Source organism: Spodoptera frugiperda, chromosome 8, assembly GCF_023101765.2.
Source record: "Spodoptera frugiperda isolate SF20-4 chromosome 8, AGI-APGP_CSIRO_Sfru_2.0, whole genome shotgun sequence".
NCBI classification, from domain to species: Eukaryota; Metazoa; Arthropoda; class Insecta; order Lepidoptera; family Noctuidae; genus Spodoptera; species Spodoptera frugiperda.
In genome coordinates, this window is record NC_064219.1 from 4,991,059 (window position 1) to 5,010,192 (window position 19,134).

The 19,134-nt window shown below is 36.4% G+C and overlaps 1 protein-coding gene across 1 annotated transcript; it reads right to left on the reverse strand.

Moving 5' to 3' along the window:
- Positions 1-425: 425 nt before the first annotated feature.
- LOC118275766 (putative helicase mov-10-B.1) lies at positions 426-18,549 on the reverse strand. The gene is made up of 19 exons (XM_050695258.1): positions 18,101-18,549; positions 17,652-17,754; positions 17,373-17,535; positions 16,749-16,879; positions 11,576-11,679; positions 11,178-11,291; positions 10,657-10,753; positions 10,042-10,153; positions 9,636-9,741; positions 9,085-9,255; positions 8,481-8,628; positions 7,800-7,951; positions 7,152-7,286; positions 6,505-6,698; positions 5,793-5,944; positions 4,794-4,912; positions 4,367-4,478; positions 3,891-4,067; positions 426-3,445 (listed from the first exon to the last, which is right to left on the reverse strand). The coding sequence occupies exons 1-19, from the start codon at positions 18,238-18,240 to the stop codon at positions 3,212-3,214; spliced, it is 2,664 nt and encodes an 887-aa protein (XP_050551215.1). The 5' UTR covers positions 18,241-18,549; the 3' UTR covers positions 426-3,211.
- Positions 18,550-19,134: the final 585 nt, after the last annotated feature.

The window sequence follows — 19,134 nt, forward strand, 5'->3', positions numbered from 1 at the left end:
AAAAGTCGTGTCGGTCGGGTGGTTAGTTTTTTTCAAAGAGTATAAGGAATAAGGGAAGTTTTTTTTATACTTCCAAACGCTGGCTTAGTATTTGGTTACTATCAGATTTTTTCTGGATTAAAATAATTAATTTTGTGATGTCTAGAATAGAGTTTGGCGAACGAAAACTGCTAAAAAAAACGCGGCAAATTTAAAAAATCAACAGCTGCTAACACTGACTTATTATAGGCTGCTTTAAATAAACCCGGAGCTGCGGGTTGTCTAGCGGGTTACCTGGGCTCTGCCTCGAAACGCAGGAGTAGGAACGGGATGGTTTTTCGTCAGTGACTCTGACACTCACTTTAGTTTCAGCTTACCCAATTCGGGAAAAGTTATAGGATGATTTATCCCTCTTAAAAAGAAAAGGGCTTGAAATAAAACCGAGATTATTTTTAATGCGTGTATATTTTCTATTGATTTGTGTATAGACATTTATTCAAAGTCTTATACATTTAGCACCAAGATATTTTCTCTTTCTTTAATCTCCATACATTTTTAAATGATTATACTAAAATATAATGGACTTTAATTTTTTCATAACAAAATTCTTATTCCAAATATAATTATGGCACAAAAAAAATAATTTGTTAAAATTAATTTACAAGTATCAAATATTTAAAATAAACAATGCCAACAACTAACTTATACAACTTTGTAAGGAGAACATTATGGAAAAATCTTGGCTTTCTTACAAGTACGATGTCGATTTTGTCCCTGTAGTCATCAATAGAACGACAAAATATCAATATGTATGTTCACATTTATTTTTAGTGGCATGTTACACTCTATAAACTTTCTTATAATCTAATACATGGTTCAAAATCAGCAAATAATCGATTTCAGCAAATAAAATATGTACCAAAAACTTATACAGTAATAAATCACTCCATAGGTACTTTAAAATCTATGACATTCACACAATATGTAGGTAGAATCTTTGGTGTAGATTCTTTAATCTTGTAATCAAAACTACTACTAATATGCGTGTATGCAAAACGCAGCATGTGCTTAATTTTCTAACACATAAACTTATGTATAAACTAAATATTATGTACTTATAATCTAATGTACTAATGACAACAAATAGGTAGAAAAAAAATATAAAAAATACCTACTTGTCAATGATTTCATGAAAATAATCCATTGTTTAGTAAAATATCGATTTATAAAAATATAAGTAATTCATAATTCATATGAAAATAAACAATATAGGGAATGAACTATAGGGATTATCAATATAATTCTAATAACGTACAAGTCAAATCTGAAATTTCTAAAAACCTTATTACTGCTGTACTTGTGAAGTCAATAATAATATTGACCCCAAAATCTTTTTAACAGAATGTTTAATAAATAATTTCTAACGTCACGTCTATTAAACTCAAATACTACAAAATAATTATTAAACAGGTCTATTAAAAAGATTTTCATTATTTAGATATAATTGATGATTCTTATATCCTAATTGACTTGATTAAAGTCATTTTAACCTACGTGGTTGGCGGAAAAACTTACTGGCGAAATGTGTTACAATATTGTAATAATAAGTGGTCCAAGTATAAAGCAAGGAGTTGTATAAAAATATCACATTTATTAGACGTCACGTAAATAAGATTACACATCCGCTGCATCCTATTTTGCACCTTAACGATATTAGAAAACCCTTATTTTGACTACCAGTCTACATTTTACCGAAGAACCATAGTTCTATGAACTTTTATTTAAATTTTTGGCACACTTTTTCCATATAACTTTAAGCCAATCACAGTTAATTTTCTTTTCAAGGGAAGTTCTCCATATATCACGTTATACTATCCTAAGCTTTACGAATACGTTAAATGATTTACGTATAATCCAAGGCACCATTCATACTGTAACAAATACGTCTATAAGACGTCCAAACAGAAGCTTCCCTTTCATTATATTAACCTTATTCACATAATTTTCTATCAAATAACAAACAAATGGCATTTTTTCAATGAGATCAAATTCATTGTAACTTCAATACACATAACAATTTTGTTACACACGTTGTCTTAACCTTTTAGTATGGGATCGCAACCCATAGTCACAATTTAATCACATATAAATTAACAAAAAATAACGGTTTACTCAAGTAAATATACTAAGAAAAGCTCGGTGCCGCGTCCGCTCATGCCCTCAGTGACTCGGAACTAATAGAGTTTTTCTCAATATAACGTTATTTTTAATCAATTTAATATGTCTCACGATAGTTATTACAAAAATACGCACACATATTTTTAATAATTTTGGAATATAAAGGTGTATAATTCGGCTGCAGCGGATGTCAAAACAAATAGATAGAGAAATTGTAATAGACAACAAATTATCTCAAAAATACTTAATAATAAGTGGAATGTCACCACGCGTCTCAATTGTATCAAAAGTCTTTAACTATGTGTGTATAATATCTCGATATAATACGGTGTAGAAAACTACTTCATTCATTATTTTTTAATAGTATAAAAGCTCTCATCCGTCAAACATTACATTAAAACTTAAATCACCACGATTGATAGGCGGGCTGGTGATTATTTGTCAAGGAATTTCCTTAAAATAAATGTGTTGAACATTTACAAGTCTCTCCAAATTTGAACAACTCCATTTATGAATGGAGAGTAGTCTAGTGCTTGACCAAGTATAAGTGGGTCCTGCAGAAAATTGTATTGTTCATCTATTCCATGTTTTTAAGGAGTAGACAAAGATGCAGTTATTTGAAGTAGCATCTGCTTTTTGTAATGGCAAATGGCGCATGTAATGCCCCAAGTGTTGCAAGCGTACATGGGCCACGGTAACCACTTACCATTAGGTGGACCGTATGCTTCCTGGCCACCGTCGTGGTATAAAAAAAATTAAAAGTTAACCTTATATATACCAATCTATTCAAATAATGATAAAAAATTATTAAAATTCTTCAATTTGTGCGTTACTTTACATAATTGTGCTCCATCCTCAGCCACATCTTCGCTTCGCCGTTCTGGCAGTAAGCGGATTGGTAGCCAAACGCAGACATATCAACGTAAAAAAAATAATGACATAAACAGATATTTCATAAAGAAATTCATACATTTAAAAAAAATAACAACTTAACTTTAGAAATTAGGTACCACACCTTACTTAGCCCAGCACTAGAAGAGCTCAATTAAACATTTTACTTCTTTGGATTTTTGACGGTAATCTTAATGCCATTTAGCAGAGGAGTTAGTTTGTCAACGATTTGCTGTCCACGGTCACTGGACACGATGGTGGAGTCGAAGCCGTGGTACGTGCCTAGTTCACGGCAGCGATCCATGTACATCCGCCATTTGATGTCTTTCTCCAAACACAGCGGGTTTCCTATGATGATCACCTTGGCTTTAGCGCGGGTTATGGCTACGTTGAAACGCTGGAAATAAGGATAGTATTGGTTAGTGATGTAGAAATATATCTTATATCTATGCAGATGCAGTTTAAGTGTGGAAGAATGGACTGGCTTGACCGGAGTGATACTGCGGCCTCACAGAACTGACGTGAAACAACGCTCGCGTTGTGTTGTTGTGTAAGTGAGGTTACCGGAGGCCCAATTAACACCCTTCCCAATCGTAAAATCCATTCCCCGGTTCCCCAACAACCCTTTTGTCTCTGTCAGAGGTTATGGTATGTGTGTATGGATTTGTTATGTAGCGAGTTTGATTCCGGTACGCAATAATTATTTGTAATCTATAAATTGTTGTTTCAAAACTCAACTACAACAAAGGAGGAAAATAAAGTCACCAATCGCCTAGTACGGGGTTCTATATGTATAAAAACAGCAAGAAAAAAATGATTTTTTAAATCAATAGATTATTTACCTTATCATCGACAAGGAAGCCGAGCTGGAACTTGGCGTCGTAGTCCAACAAGTTGCAGTTTGCTCTGACGGTGGATATAATGACCACTCGCTTCTCCTGCCCTTGGTACGCTTCCACGGTACCAACCTCTATCCTCTTGATGCCACAATCGTTCAGTGATTTCCTTATTTGGTACACCTGAAATAGTATATAATAAAATTAATAAGTTTTTTCCTAATTATAACTATCGTGCGTTAAATAAACTAGATTGTCCTAGCGCACAATCGATTCTCACTGAGTCGATTGCTCGATCTCATTAGGATCATGGGCTCCAACCGTGACTTGAAACTAGTTGAGTAGCCAAACTTATAATAATTTTCTCATTTAAAGACTATGAATTGACTTTCAAGAAACGGCAAAACAATAATAGATATTCTTACACTAATGTAAATCTTATGATTTAAATAATTACAAGTTATACTGAATGTATATCTCACCTGACGAACATACGGAGTGACGACGCCGATGTCATGGGGAGGTACATTATGTACCTGCACCAGGCGCTTGACGTAATGCTGTACCATCTCACATTCCATCATGTTGAAGTAGCTGCACAAACAAACTCAATATAAACATAATGTTCTAACTGTATAGCAGTGACCAGGTGGCCGGTTACTTGGCCCGAGTCTTACACGACACCCCTTATTCGACCAACGAGCAAAAATGATATTTATAATAGTAATAAACATAATTTATTTTATAACAGTGATAAATGAAATCGGTCTATAGGTAATATGGCAATAAGAGCGACTTTAGTTAAGCAATCAACAGTAGTGAGCTACTAAACTTCATCCTTATTACGGTGACTTAAAGTCGATTTTCACAGCTAGACATAACTAAATAGTTTACAAAAACTTAACATACCTTGGTGACTTGCCAATCTTCTCCTCCTTGGACAGTACTCCGTGGAACACGATGGCGCGACTGTTCCTCTTGTCGCCCAGGATATCAAGAGCACTCAAGGGATCTTCCTCGGAACATGCCTGTCAACAATTATTTAATTTAACTACATTTCAAGCGGGGGTTATAAGAGATAACTAATCTATAATAAAAAAAATAAGACGGGTTTTCCTTCTTGACGCTATAACTCCGGAACGCACGAACCGATTGCCACGTTTTGCATTCGTTAGAAAGGTCTTGGGCTCCGTGAGGTTTATAGCAGAGAAAAATCAGGTCAATTTTGAGAGTAAAACAGGGAAAATCATTGGCGAAACGAAGTTCGCCGGGTTTGCTAGTCGACTGTATATTTCACAAAGATCTGATAACAGCGCTTTCAATCTTTTAAAGTGTGATCTCTTAGTTCCAAGCCAAGCGCAGATATTAACAGCTTGACGGCCGTATACAAGACACAATAGAAAATACATAAAAAAAAGAACGTTGCCCCACACTAGGACATTCTCCTGTGTCGTAGGTGCGTTCACAAACATACAAGTTCACATGCACATGACACCCATTACCCGAAACAACTATTTGTGAATCCCACAAAGAGTTGTTCCGTGTGGGGATCGAACTCGCTACACGTTGCACAGCAGCCAGTTGCCCAGCCACCGCGCCAACCGTCCAGTCATAACATACATAGTGTCTCGCGTGGATCCATGTTTCGGCCACACGACGGGTTAAGACAAAATAACCCTTTAAGAAGGTAGAACAGGGGCCTTAGTCTGCTATTACAATTGTGTCAGAATGGTCAATCATTGATCAGTGCAAGAGGGACGGAGATATGTAGATTGTATAGCTCCGTCCCTCTTAAACTACTAAGAGCAAGAGGACAGACTAAGGCCCCAGGTCCATTAGCAGTCCAGCAGTGGACTGTCATGGACTAGTAAAGTGATATGAATGTACAAAAAAAATATGTTCACATACCCGAAGTTTTCCCTTATAGAAGAGTTTGTCGGGAATCTCCAAAATGTCGGGGTGTGATCGGAAATTGTCCCGCAACATTACAATGTAGTTGTTATTGTTCTGGCTATCCGTGTACACCTCAGTCTTCATCAGACGCTCCATCAGAGATGTTCCTGTGGGTACAATCAATATTTATATAAAAGGAGGTCTACATTTAAACTTTTATTGGTTTCATACACAATACATGCTTTTTATACGCTGGAAAAAGGGTGCTTCGTTTGGGTGGGTATACTATAGGTTTAAAATATCAATATTTATTTTCAAGCAACTTGTGTACCAACAATAAGAAGATATATAAAAGAAAACCTATCAACACTAAAACCTGCTGTTAAACATGCATCAAAATATCAACGTTAGGTACGTACAAAATTATGCTGTAATGTCAATAAATAAAGTGTATATTTAATCGAACAAACATTTCTTAAAAGACTCATCATCAGATCCCTCAAACTCTTTTTAACAAAAATCAATATTGAACTTTATGTTCAACCATTAAGGGTCGATTTATACTAGCGCAGAGTCGAAGCGCATCGAAGCGTCTTTCCAAAACTCAACATAACAAATTCAACCTTAACTCCACAGCGTAAGATACACATTATTTCTGAGATTTTAAAAAGGACATTCATAAGCCTCAATTTCTAATCTATACTTAAACTACGTAGAATATACGTACCGAGTCCAATTTCCGCAGCGTGCCGCGATATGACGACGGGACCGAGTTGGTGGGGATCTCCAGCCAGGACGAGGGTGCCGGTTTGTTTCAGTAGGGCACAGACTGGGATCAGGCACGCTGGCTCACTGGCCTGGGCCGCCTCGTCAATGAATAGGTGGCTGACGTGAAAGCCCATGTGACGACGGGCCATCAGTCTGTAAAGTTTTAATTAAGGATATTTGGTTGTAGCTTTATTGGTATTTCTTGTTTGATGAAAAAAACCAACAACGGTGTTTCTTGTTTAACAAAACATTGGGTGCTTTTACAAACCTACAAGTTCACATACATATAACACCCAGAAACGAAGCATTCGCCATTTTTTTCCAGTGTAGATCACACAAAGAGGCGACGGTTGGCACAATGGCTGGGCAACCGGCTGCCACGGGCAACCTGTAGCGGGTTCGATTGCACCCGCACGGAACAACTCTATGTGTGATCCACAAATTGTTGTTTCAGGTCTGGGTGTCATGTATATGTGAACTTGTATGTCTGTAAACGCACCGACGACACAGGAGAAAATCCTAGTGTGGGGCAACGTTTAAAAAAAAACTTAAACGTAACGTAATTGTAACACAAAAGTGCTAACTTGCTAAGACTGTGATAATTACCTTCCGAATTTGGCTGCATGGGACAGCGTGGTGATGACAATACTGAACTTCGTAAAGTCTTCTATGCTGATGTTCACGAAGTTGTTACGATTTATCCCGTTGGAGTATTTGTACAAGCACTCCGGCAATGTCTCCCTGGAAGAAAGCATAACGGATTTAAATTATTGTTGTATAAGGTGATTTTTGGCATAAATAGACAATGAGCATGAAATGTACACACAGACAATGATAAAGTTGTTAAATTTGGAATGATTGATGTATAAGTTGAAAAGGAGAAGATTTTAGGACATTACCCTCATCATCAACAGACAGTGAATGAGAGTTCACTACCATACTGTAGGTCTCCTTTATAATAATGGGTTTGCTATAATTTCCACGCTTACGCATATCTTAGTACAAGTTTAACGAGATCGAAACGTTACCGCGTTGCGCGCTCTTATTGGCCTGCTCCAACGAACTAACCAATCAGAGGGCTAAATGCGGAACTCTTTCTACTACTAAATGCCCTCCGTAATATTATAGACCCTTATCTGGCGACATACGTCACCCGACAGAAGAGCAGAGGTGGGGGCAATGAGATTTTGTACTCTGACGTCACTCAGCTTTAGGATATACTCAGGTCTAAAGAACATCAGATATAGTACTTACCAGTTTCTGAACTTGGAGTTAGCTCGAAGTAGCCACTTGCCCTTGGGGAACATGTGTTTGTACTTGATCAGCATGCTCGCCACGTGGTCCGCCGCCATGTTGGAGTCGGTGCATATCAGTATGCGGTTTTTCTTATTCTCTTGTATTGCCAACTGTAAAATGTTAACAAGTATTAGTACATTATTTTAGTACAATTTTATTTATCGATCTAATTTAAATTGAATAGAATTTCAGGGTTGTTTATGATAATGAATTTTGTATGAGATAGCAAATTATATTACATAAAATAGCATTATTATTTCTCTTAAATAATAGCTTGATGAAAAATATTAAAACCAAGCATTTGACTGTGTGACTATTTGTGTGGCTATTTTATATGATTTTTTTTTTTTTTTTTGTATTGGAACGATAGGCTCGGACACAAAGAGAAAAATTGTTAAAGATTTTATGTAGCACTTGCTACTAGGAACACAAATTCTTAAATGATTTTTGTCTCATAATAAACAACGTGGGTGTAAAGCCTCGTCTGCACTAGCAACGTCCGATGTCGTCCGATGTCGCCCGACATCGCCCGATGTCTCTGAGGACACACGTCACTCGACAAATGTTCCTTGTGGAGACGAGGCTTAATGAATACAAAATTTGAAATACTTAGCGTATAATAAATAATACGAATGTTACCTGCAACACAGCTTCGACGATGGTGATAGTCTTGCCAGTGCCGGGCGGGCCGTGCAGCAAGAAGGGCGCGGTGCCCGACGTGCGCGCCACTATACGCTCCACCGCACAGCGCTGCTCCACGTTACCTTCTACCAGCGGGTTGAAGTAGCTGGTAACAATACATCAAGAACGTCAAACCATGTGTGGACACAGGAGAAATTCACTAAAGGTAAACTAACATTTGAAAAGATATTCACTAAAAGGAAGTAGACATTTGTCCGTTAATTGTTATTTAACAATTAATATAAGGATAATAAACTGCAATTGTAACATAAACGTAAATTATTAAAATCTGAATTAAAATCTTTTCTGCCAGTGGCGAGATGATCGTGGTCAAATATGCAATGCATACGGGTGAAACTAAGAACTGGTTACAATTGGTCGATCATTCTACATCATAATTTTATATGATAGATTAAGCAGAATAAGTTCATTTTTATATTAAAATCAGTTCATCCGTTTAGGTGACACCACTAACAGACTTACAGACACATAATCAGACATGTAATTAAGATTTTAGTTGTAATTAAAAACGTATTAAGAAGGTACGAACAATTATACTCACTTCAAGATGGGTTTAACTTCTACTTCGCGTGGGTTCTTCTTCGGGAAAACCCTGGGGTAATGGCCGTTGTTTCTTATTTCGTGAATAGCTTTGTGCATCCTCTCCAGGGAGATCCGAGACAGGAAGAATCGGATGTCGTATTGGGCAGTCAGCGAATAGCGGTTGGTGAAGCTGGAAATAAAAAGATAGTAGGTTTTAAAAATAACTTTTTGGTCTAATTTGAGCAAGTATAAGTAGTTTATTTCTATATCTACAGTTGAATGTATAAAAATACCTTGAGTGATCGAGTGAAAAATAGTGCTATTAGAGAAAGGCGTGCCTTAAAAGACGATGTAGTGACAAGGATTGAAAAGGGAATGTTACGATGGTTTGGACATGTAGAAAGGATTAATGAAAGCAGATTTACGAAAGAATATACAAAGGCTTATATGATTGTGCTCGTCGGCGATATATTAAAAAAGGGCCATGTTAAAAGTACCATTAACGGACGAGCATGTATAAAAAGACTGATGACTGTTGTTGATATTAAAGTAGAAAATAGTATAACTTACTTGGTATGTAGGCCTCCAATCAGCGCAACATTCTCGGTGACCTCTTTAACGATAGCTTCAAACATCACGTCGTTTTGGTTATGCGGCCTCACGAATAGCAAGTCACCTGCAAACACACAAATTATAACATTTTATTGTAATAGGAACCAAAAGTAATGAGGCAGTAGAACAATGCCTGAGCCAGGAATGGATCCTGGAACCATTTGCTCGGTAGTCAACAACGATTCTATTGTTTCTGTGATTTGATTGTGACTTTACCCAACTTGGGACATAAACAGGATATATACACTGGAAAATATCACTAACGACAACTCAACCAACCAAACAGGTTGTCTTTAGGCAACATTTAATCTAGTCAAACGTTACTGTCATTTTATTATTAAAGTGTATACGAATTTGTACTTACCGATCATTAGAGAAGGTCTCTTTTCGCTAAGCCCCGGCACAGTAAGAGCATAGGTAATACCGTAGTTCGGGGTTGGCTGGATTTTCATGGTGACTCCAGACATATTATAGTTCTGTGGAAAATACAAGTTCGTTAGCAGGTTAATTTACTCCCAGTTATCAATGTGAACTCTATTGTTTTAGTAATAAAATTGAAAATCTGTTGAAGCAATGAGACAGATTGGTGTAGGTTAATTCGCTAGTGTCTGCATATAGGTCTACTTCATTTTCTGTACAATAAGTATTTATATCTTTTTTTCAGAATCGGAGACGGAGTATCTGACTCTTACTTACTAACTAATAACCACCCCGTTCCTACACCTGCTTTTCAAGCCGGAGCGAGTTACTGGGTAACTCACAAGGCAGTCCGCATAATCTTTTAATGAACAAAGTCGTTTTTTTAGACATCTATTTAATAATAAACTAAATAAAGGGCAGTTTATGTTCGACCAAACTTCTGTTAACGTAACTGGTGGATAATTTGATACATTTCAAACCATCAAAATACGAATCAGTTAAGGTGGTTAGTAGTTATTCTAACGAATAACTTGGAACCAATCTTGTCACAGTTTCTTACCTTGATATTAACTCTGATGATAGTCTCCTCATACCAGAGCAAGTTGTGGAAGAACTTCACATAGTTGTCCATGGTAATACCCACTTCGAGTGTGCGCCTGGAAGTAACAATATAGCATTAAGATTGTGTTTTTTTATTTAATATTTTATGGCGTAAACTGGTATACTTAATACGAGCAGACGGATCACGATTGTAAGCAATCGCCGCCGCCCATGGACACTCGAAACACAAGAGACGTTACAAGTGCGTTGCCAGCATTTTGAGGGTTAGGAATTTAACCGTTGTTGAAGAATCGGGGATTGGAAAGATTGAGAAGACTCCCATAACAACGGGAAACCGCTTCACCGTGTGAGTGAGATTACGGGAGACCCATCCCCAATCCCCAAATCCCTAACCCCTAAAAGGCTGGCAACGCAACTTGTAACTCCTCTAGTGTTGCGGGTGTATCTACATACACCGATTGCGTGATAAGGTAATCTATGTGCTCGTTTATAAAAAAAGTCAGCTCTTAGTATACCAACCTGATGTCAGCCGCCAAATCTTTGTCAGCCTCAGATGATTTCTGACCAACTTGCAAATTATTCGCATAGATCGTCTTGCAACTCTTTGGTATCGGGAACATTTCATCGGAGTCCCTGGAAATAAGTTATTTATGAATTGATATTAGATTCAGCGCCTGTATCACCACCTGTGTGTATGACTTACACATTTGTACCCTTAGTACGAGTTTGCTTTACGTTGAACGAAAACGAAACAAGTTTGCGCTCTGATTGGCCGGCGCGAATGAACCAACCAATCAGAGCTCCGAACGCGCTCCCGTTTCGTTTTCGTTCAACGTAAAACAAACTCGTACTAAGACCTCTGTAGTTAATTTAATATGTCTCACAATAGATATGACACAAAAATAGTAAATACTTACTCTTTCTGAGGAGACCTGAATAATTCTTTTGCCCATACTGGTTTTCTTTCATAAGGGCTTATAATCTTGTCATGGAGCGACACAGTCTCCTCCACGTACACCACCTGAAACAAAGAATGAATTACATTATTCATGCACATAGTAACAAAACAACTGCTTAAACAACTAGTCGTAGTCGTGGGTACCTGTGCTGAGATTTAATAGGAAAAAATGGAGTAAGCGTCACGCCCGCAAGCAAAAACGGTCTATTTTGGTTGAAAAAAGATTGTTTTTCTATCTTAGAAATGTTTACAAACACACCTTTTGTAAAATTGCATGTCGAAACAGCTGATTGTAAGTGATCAACAACCTGTGAGAATTTAACTGACGGACTATCATTTTCTTATTGTAGAGGGGTTGCTAAACTATAAGTAATCTTCACCGTGCGCTTGGCAAACGGTTGAAGATCGCAGTTTAAAAGGACTACCTACTTTTATCATAAAATGCTGCTATCCGGTATTTGTTAAATATCACTTAATAGGCAATCCCATAATCGCCTCTTACGACACCAGTAGCAAAGAAATCATTTCTTTATTTTATTGATTAGACTATAAAACGACGCTGATGTCCGGCCAAATGTCCGGCTTTTTTAGAGTGCCAAGTCCGGCTTTTGTAAATTTGTAGAAGGTAATCCTACCTATGCCTGAAGGTTGGCAAGCATGCAGATATATAATACAGAATTAGGAATATATTCATGCACTTTTGAAAGTGAAGTCTAAGTACAATAGTAACGATCCTGTCTGTTTGACTTGTAGTAAAGATATTTTGCTCGATACTAAGTGTCCGTTCCTGCAGTGCCCACTTGACCAGTCAACCGTTTATTGATTAAACGAACCAATGCTTAATTGACTGCCTCCTTGTGCTAAGGATCATAACGTTAGACGTGTAGCAGCCATCAACATAATTTCTTCAACTCTACTAGAGTAATAAAAATTCGGGTTTAATGGTTGATCTCTAGTAGGTCTACGTTTACTCCTTCTGGTAATACTCATAGAACTTAGAACGCTTAGTATTCAACATACAAAACTACCATCATCAATTGAAATACGTCAAGAATAAAAGCATTTCTCTTTGACAGGGTTATCGACTAAAAACAACACGAACAACAATTATATTACAGGGTTTTATTACCTGCTTTTCCTCCCCCTTCCCCTAAAAAGCAAAATCGTTCTTTCAAGTTTTTGTTCAACGGAATAAGGCAAGAAGGAACAAAATCTGTAAAGTTTCTAGCAAAAAATATTTTATTGACAAAGGCGCTTTGTTTGGTGCTGTTTAAAAGATAACACTAGAGATATTATGTAGGCACAGGCTCAGCCACGGTCACAAAGACACAATAAACGCTCATTCATTTCTAATTATGTTCTTATCAAACATTTTTATAAGTACGAAACAGATTCGTTACGAACAGTTTTTAAGACAGAAAAACTAAATATGCGTAATAAAATAATAAGCATATTTTCCTGCATGGATACCAAGGACCGATCTCCACATTTATGTTTATCCTTACGACTCCTTTTTTTGTCATTTGGTGACAATCATCCTACTAAACTAATATTACAGTTTGTGAGACCGTGTGGATGTTTGTCTCTCTTTCACGCAAACATAGCTGAATGGGTCTAGATGAAATTTAGCACAAAGATAGTTTTGTAGACTTGATTAGAGTAACGCATAGGATAATTTTTATTCCAGTAACGCGGGTGAAGACCCTGGTGAAAGCCAGTAGATGGATTTAAAAAACTACTATAGAATTGGGAGATTTTTGTTTATGTTTCTAAACAAATATTTGTAAAAGTCAATAATCGCGTCCGGTGGTCGATAGGATCGCTATCACATGTAAAAAAGGACGTTGTCGAAAAGGGCATGTGCTATTTATTTATGAACTAGGTGACCCGGCAAACTTCGTACCGCCTCAAACCTTTTTTTGTCACCTACCTTCCCTGGACTTCCAAAAATTCAAGATCAAAAATTGCCAAATCGGTCCAGCCATTCTCGACTTTTAGCGAGACTAACGAACAGCTATTATGCAAAGGAATATTTTTTATATATGTATATTAAATATTCATTTGTTTACTTAAAGGAAGTATCATAGACGTGAGTTGGGCGTGAAAGAAATATTATTGAGGTATCCATGTGCAAATTAAGACTACTTGAATACTATACTCTCTAGACTCTACACAGAGTCTAAATCTTTGAAACAGTCCCTGTTAAAAATACAAGGTCAAACCTCCGATGAAATAATGATAATAAGCACGAGTAGTAATAAGCACCTATTGTTTATTTATCGGGACATTCCGAGAAGCCGCTTAGCAAGTCGACACACAAATAGAAGGGACTAAGCTCACGCCACTTTTCGTTAGTACCTGCTAGGAACAATGGTAATAGTAACTGTAATGTTTTACAGACTTTTAGGAAACGTGTTGGATGAACGTTTTTAATTTTTTTCTTTTCATTAATAAGTTTAGCTTAGATAAATTAATTATTTTGTCATCGGCTTACGCACGTAACTGTTTGATGAGGAGCTCGAGATGAATATGAGCCTCTAGCATAGCTTGAAACTAGTCGAGTTCCTCGTCAAAGTTATGTGAGTTAGCCGATACCATAATAATTAAGTTTATTCTCTGCCTAGGTGCACTGATTTATTATTCCTCAATTTTAATTCTAGTTTATAGAAAGTCAAGCCAAGTCAGACATAACACCAAAGTGTTTGTGGTTTTAAATACGGTGCGATAATCCTATATTCCTATCCTCTAATGGTTATTTTTAATAGAAAACTGCATTAGTACTTTTTGGGCCTTGAAACTTAGTAAAAACATGGATAAAACACAGATATTAAACTAACAGCCAAGAAGCCAGTTGCAACGTATGAATATTTAAAGAAGTCGTTACCTAATCAATACAAGAGCTTTCCTTTGACGCATTAGCGAACGCTAAACAATAGGGCTTCTATTTATAACTTGCTTTTATCCTGAATAGCAGGGCAAAAATGTGGAGATTTACTAACAAAAAGCTATGTTCAGGTAGATAGCAATAGATAGATAAATAGAATCTCTTTTTTAAGGGGGGAAAATCATCTGATGACTTCTCTCGCCAGGGCGAGGCGAGAGGGAGTGTCAGACTCTTACTGAGTAAAATCCACCCCGTTCCTACTCCTGCTTTTGGAGCCGGAGCCCCGGTAAACGCTAGGTAGTCCGCAGCTCTAAAATAATAGAACCTCTAGGAATGGACTGAACGCCCAAATAATGACCTCACGGGAGTGGAATGAATTATGATACTTGAATAAGTAGGTACATACGTACTTTAAATATAAAACTGGTGCCAAAGTCCATAGCACACAATATGCAGACTACGGATTAACCCTATAGTGCTAGCATTTTGAACTTTCAGTCCCTTGTCATATTACTCAATTCACTTTGAATGACGCATTACTTAATATGGAAAGTTTGCAGCACATGGTCAAATCAATGAATAGGCCAATAATGGTCTGTAAAACGAGTAACGGACAAAGGGTCAGCTTTTAGGACTCAATTTTAAATGAGGGTGACTGTATTGCTACACGTTCGTGTGCAGTGTGCATAAATAATGCGTAAGTTAAATATTTTTCTGCATAAACCGATTATAACATTTTGCGCTGATTATATTGACTTTAACAATGATTAAATTCGTGAAATACGGGCGTTATTCGGATGAATAGGCAGTCATTTCAGACGATTGGCAACTAGAGCTAGTTGCGAGTCGTTGTCAGCTTGTAACTCTACAAGCTATGCATCTGTCTGTTGGAAATCTATACCGAAACAATAACGCTGGAGACATTTACTATTTTCAGTGCAGCAGTATTTGTAACTTTTTATAAGACTGAAGTAATTTGTTAGATAGACAAATACTCAAACGCTACTCAATTTTAAGACGCTCTTAAAACCAGTTCTGTCACTATCAATCCTTTATAAAATGACAGAGATAGCACGATATTTAAGTACAACTTAAAATTGAGTAGTATTTCAGTATTCGGGCGTGAGCTAAGAGGAAGGAAATCATAAAGTTGAACATTCCTTACGCACGCATCAGATCAGATTTCATATAATAGATAAAATCTGACCAAAGATAAACACAACGTGTATGGAAATCTGAAGCGTAGCTATGTCAGCCCAGAACTAATTCAGTTATGTATGTATATAATATGGTCATATTACATGACTTATTGTGTTCACAAGTACCAATGACCCTCCCGAGATCGGCAGCACTCTTTAACGTCTGTCATTCTTTGTTAGAAAGTCAAGTAGCATTTGTAACCCTCCCGGAAATCAAGTACTTGGACGAATGATGCACAATTACGTAGGTACTCTAGATCAATAATCCAGTACATGTCGCTTGACTGCAGAAAAAGATTGCATTGTGTACTTTTACGACTATTCTATATCTCGAACGACGGAGTTTCTTGCTTTTTCTTCTCCATTCGAAGCTACACTTTGGAACGAGCGCCTTTGAGCTTCACTGACAGACAGACTGACGGACAATTCAATTTGACGTTTCAAAAGTGCCTTATTTAGGATTAATTGAAATAAATGCTTTGACTTTGACTCAGTTATATGAAATTTCTATAAGTTTATTTAGAGATTGCTAGCGTACCTGGAAACCTGGACTTCACTACATAGTATAAACAAAGTCGCTTTCTCTGTCCCTATATCCCTTTGTATGCTTAGATCTTTAAAACTACGCAATGGATTTTGATGCGGTTTTTCTAATAGATAGAGTTATATAAGAGAAAGGTTTTAATGTAACTATAATACATTGCAATCATGCGAAGGAGGGGCGGGTCGCTAGTATAATTACAAATTATAAGTTGGAAATCGTCAGCCCGGCCTGAGCAAGCATGGTATTAAATGCTCATTTCTTTACGATAATCGAAGCCACAATTTAAAATGTGAACCAAATATCTATACGGCTTATGAATGTGACGATATTTTAATTTTGATATCGTTTTTTTTTTTTAATATAGGTATGTAGGTGAAGTACCTAGGTAGAGGTACTTTACCTACGTACTTTACCTTAAGTTTAATTAAAGATAAGTTATCTACATTAAAATGGTCGCAATATGCTTCTTATAAACTAATTATATTATATTTATAATGTCACTTACCATTTCTCTCAATAAAAGAATGGTCTCGTCGTTAGCGTCTTTCTGCTTCAAGTTGAAAAGGATTGGAGTTTCATACTGTCCAATGTGTGGGGATTTGAAACTGACCACGATCTTATCAGGCAGCTTGGTTCCTAGAAAAATAGAACAATGTCAGGCTTTATGTCTCTTTCTAGGAATGAAGAGGGATAGAAGGGGCGGATTTAACCTATAGAACGCACTACGCAAGGCGCCCATAGACGCCCTTAAATTTTTTTGGCGCCGCCGCGACTCGCACGCGGCTTTGCGGCGCACCTCAGTAACCTGGCGCCCTAGGCATAGATTGCCTTAGGGTTTAAGGATAATACGGCACTGAGCAATACACAATGGTCTCTTGTACTCTAGAACTCAGTACACCAATTTGTATTAGGAACAGTCTATTTTAATCCCTTCTAATGAAAAGGTGTGGTGTTCTTTTGTTTCAAGTGAGTACATTTAAAATTATAAATTAGAAAAAAAAATAGTAGAGTTACTGTTTCTTGCCATAAGTTCAAACATCCACTAGGTACTTGCAAATACTAGTACAGTCCCTAATAAATGTACTGTGTAATGTTTTGCTAAAAAATAATAATGTTTTTAATAACTTACTCGGTGCCATGATATGAGGTTGAGAGCCTGGCTTGTAAGGGTTGTTGGGTATCACAAAATTGAATTGTGAATGTACCAAGTCTATTCCAATCACTTCCAGACAATTTGTTTTACTGTCATTAGTGAGAGTAAATTTAAATTCAACTGTCTCATCTGGTTTCGCCTAAAAAAAAACATAATTTTATTATTTGCATAGAATATAAAATATTGTTGGCAGTATACAAGTTTAACTGAAGAATGATTAGAATTTGATCTTTATATTTATTCTGTGGTACTTACCGAAATCTTGATCTTTCCTTGCCTACTGTTGGTAGAGGCAGCTGATGAGGTGACTTCGCAACAGATTGAAGCTACTTTTTTACGGTTTGTAATAAACTGTGACCTGTGGGCAAAGTATTATACCATAGTTAATAACTAAACTAAAATATTATCTAATACATTAATTAAAAATTATACCAATTAAATAATAATTAAAAAATGTATATTAATAACTTGCTAGTCTAGTGGTAATTTTTCTGCAAATCCTTATAATTAACATAAATAATTAAAACAAAAATAAATTATAATTATATTAAATACATAGTTATCCTAAAAAATAAATAAATAAAAATATATGTAATACAGAAACAGTTTTGGATGTATAAATAATTACTTTTATTTCACAAAAAATACCATACCTCTTTGATAAAAGCCCTTAAAAAGTAGAGATTAAAAAAAATACCACTTACTTGTTTGTTGTATATTCCTTCAGGCAAGTATTCTGCTTATGTTGCTCGGTTTCGAAATGATCCGTTTTTACATTCCGAAGCATACACAGTTTACATTTATCGGGTTTATTACCCAACATTGTATTTAGAGAGAGCTTCATTTTAAAATCCTCAACCTTTTCGGGATTACTTTAATACAAAGAAAGCGAACTATTCCTCGAGCTTCACTGTATAAAGGCACAATTCACAAATAAAAAGCAAATCGATGAATGAAACACTCTTAATTTGAATTTAAATTAAAAGAACAAAATTAAATTAAAAACGAACTGCGATTATGGTTTACTGCCGAGCTGGGTGGCGTGACATGTCTACTAGCGAGCGCTGCCGAACCACAACAAAGAATGAATCCATGAATCACAAAAGAAGCACCCTCACCGACCGGCCGGCCGAACCCAAACAAACGACAGCAGCCAATAAAAACGCGAACGCGCGCAGGGTTGCCATTTACCAATGGTTGCACGAGCCCTTTCGGTGTTGCCCATTACAAAACTCATAAAATATGGTAAAAATAGTTAATAAAATTATCTAACTTTAAAAAGTGATAACTTTTTATATGGATGGTTTGATAGTTAATGGGGTTGGCCGCTAAAGGTAAATCCAGATGATACCAGCAAACATTACTCTAAATCGTTATATTTATGACATAAAAACCCCTGTAGACGCGATTCATCGCTTTTTTAACTATAAATATCTTATATTAATTATTAACTTGGCATTATGTATGCCAACTGGTGGATGATGATTTAAATTATGTAATTATCACTGAAATAAGTATTTGGGTTAATGTCCAAGAAATGATTCCGATTAAATTTTCCAGACGTATGTATATCTTTCCATCCATCGATGCTAGCGCCACTTTGACGGTTGCCAACCCCATTGAAACTCTGTTATTTTATTATGTGCAGGAATCCCACCAAACAGTTGCACCAAAACCAGTCGAGTAAAGTACAGACCATTTAATTTGATTGATTTTATTTTAATAAAATATATCCTGT

Excerpts from the sequence above, each read along its gene's own strand:
- LOC118275766 (XM_050695258.1), bottom strand. The coding sequence starts at position 18,240 with ATGAAGCTCTCTCTAAATACAATGTTGGGTAATAAACCCGATAAATGT. Across the intron at positions 17,755-18,100 it reads AAGGAATATACAACAAACAA|GTCACAGTTTATTACAAACC; the intron begins GTAAGTGGTATT and ends CTTTGCCCACAG. Across the intron at positions 9,256-9,635 it reads ATTGGAGGCCTACATACCAA|CTTCACCAACCGCTATTCGC; the intron begins GTAAGTTATACT and ends TTTTATTTCCAG.